The following is a 1,556-nucleotide window of genomic DNA, read 5'->3' on the forward strand; positions in this document are numbered from 1 at the left end:
GTTATACTGTCTTTCAGACCTGTGCCAAAATCTCTTTAAAGTGCGGGATGCTATATACGACCAGTTTGCTGTGGCTTGAGCGTTTTTACCCATTTTTTGCCAGCGTTTTGCGTTAGGAAGGCTGATGGGGTGCTTTGATGTAGTTGTTTTAATGTGGGTAATATGAATAAACGTCGTAGGTCGAGAGAGAGGCTCTCCAAGAGGACGATCTTCCAGGTGTCGTTGCTAGTCTTGGGTGTATGGACGCTACACACGATATGCAAAGCACCTAGTGGTCAAAGCCCTATAGCAATGGTGGAAGTTGGCCAGGCAGTCTCAGGATCGCTCTTTGATAGATTGATCGCGCGTCACGATGATACAAGGCAGCCCGAAGCATGCGGACTTTTGGCTGGCCATGAACGGGTTGTGAAATATAGGAGGGCACTCTTGGGGGCTCAACCTGACGTGTATTGTGGTGGCGGTGAGAGCACGTTGAAGTGTTACGTCAAGGCCAAGGGAGGGGTGGCTAGAAACTACCTGTGTGTGGGTCGCCACTTGTATACCGTCACGAAGGAGATTGGGAATCTCACTAGGTTGAGGTTCTATGGTCACTGCAGGGCATCGGAGGCTTTCAAGGGGATGAAGTTTATCGATTGTGAAGATAAAAAGAATAAACAATTAGCTGAGTTTAGAGGTGTCCCGGTGGCACAGCCGAATTGCACGCATGCGCTTGGCACGGTGATGGTGTTTCGCACGAGAGAAACTTTGGGGAGAAACCCATGGCATAGTCATGAGGAAATACTCACGTTGTTCATTACTATGGCAGCACTTGAATTGGACCCAGGTGATGTCACTATTTTGATCAACCGACCCAAGCCTGACCTGAGAAAAATTTTCCCATTGTTGGGTATATATGAGGCTGTGCTAGCCCCTGGTAAAACGGTGTACGCTGATGAGCTTGCCAGAGAGGGGGGGACAGTGTGCTTTGAAAGGGTCATTTTCCCAGTGCCCCCGGAGCAAGCATTCCACACTAAACTGCCCTTGAAAGGCTGCGAGCGATCGTCCATTCTGATGGCTTATCGAGATCACTTGATGAAGGTGTATAACGTTACGGCGAGACCAGCGTCGGCAGTCCAGCGTGTGCGTATAACTGTCATATCACGCGGGATGGGGTTTAACAGAAGAGCGATAAATGAGGGTGTGATGGTGGAGTCACTTAAAAGGCCAGGGAGGGAGGTACGCCTTGTCAAGTTCGGCGAGCTGGAGTTGCAGAAACAGTTGGAAACTGCGGCCAATACTGATATACTCCTGGGAGTGCACGGGGCTGCACTGTGGTGGTTGATAATGCTACCAGACTGTGGTCAAATCCTGGAGCTTGGCACTGGAGCTGATGGTCACTATAGAAATCTGGCAGCTTATCGCGGTGTTAGCCATACCTTTTTGAAACAGAAACTTGGCCATACGACTGTGGAATTCAAGTGGGATATTATTCAGCTTGGCGAGGCTGTTGGTGAAGCGGAGATCAAATGGCGCAAATGCATGACTTCAGCATGATGGGAACATTTTCCATGGTGAAC

The 1,556-nt window shown here is 49.5% G+C and overlaps 2 protein-coding genes across 2 annotated transcripts in view; one reads left to right on the forward strand and one right to left on the reverse strand.

Moving 5' to 3' along the window:
* The window catches only part of Pmar_PMAR026010 (cleavage and polyadenylation specificity factor, putative), a gene marked incomplete at both ends in the record, with an annotated part of 5,722 nt that extends 5,643 nt beyond the window's left edge, over positions 1-79 (forward strand). Inside the window, one exon of the mRNA XM_002770991.1 lies at positions 18-79. Within this exon, the coding sequence (XP_002771037.1) occupies positions 18-79 (62 nt within the window). The remainder of the gene's footprint in view (positions 1-17) is intronic.
* A 1,247-nt stretch (positions 80-1,326) lies between these two features.
* Positions 1,327-1,556, reverse strand: part of Pmar_PMAR026011 (fructose-1,6-bisphosphate aldolase, putative) — a gene marked incomplete at both ends in the record, with an annotated part of 1,151 nt that continues 921 nt past the window's right edge. Inside the window, 2 exons of the mRNA XM_002770992.1 lie at positions 1,327-1,386; positions 1,524-1,556. The exon at positions 1,524-1,556 is cut by the window's right edge and continues 4 nt beyond it. Coding sequence (XP_002771038.1) covers positions 1,327-1,386; positions 1,524-1,556 — 93 coding nt within the window. The remainder of the gene's footprint in view (positions 1,387-1,523) is intronic.

Source organism: Perkinsus marinus (genome assembly GCF_000006405.1).
Source record: "Perkinsus marinus ATCC 50983 genomic scaffold scf_1104296964066, whole genome shotgun sequence".
Lineage (NCBI taxonomy): Eukaryota > Perkinsozoa > Perkinsida > Perkinsidae > Perkinsus > Perkinsus marinus.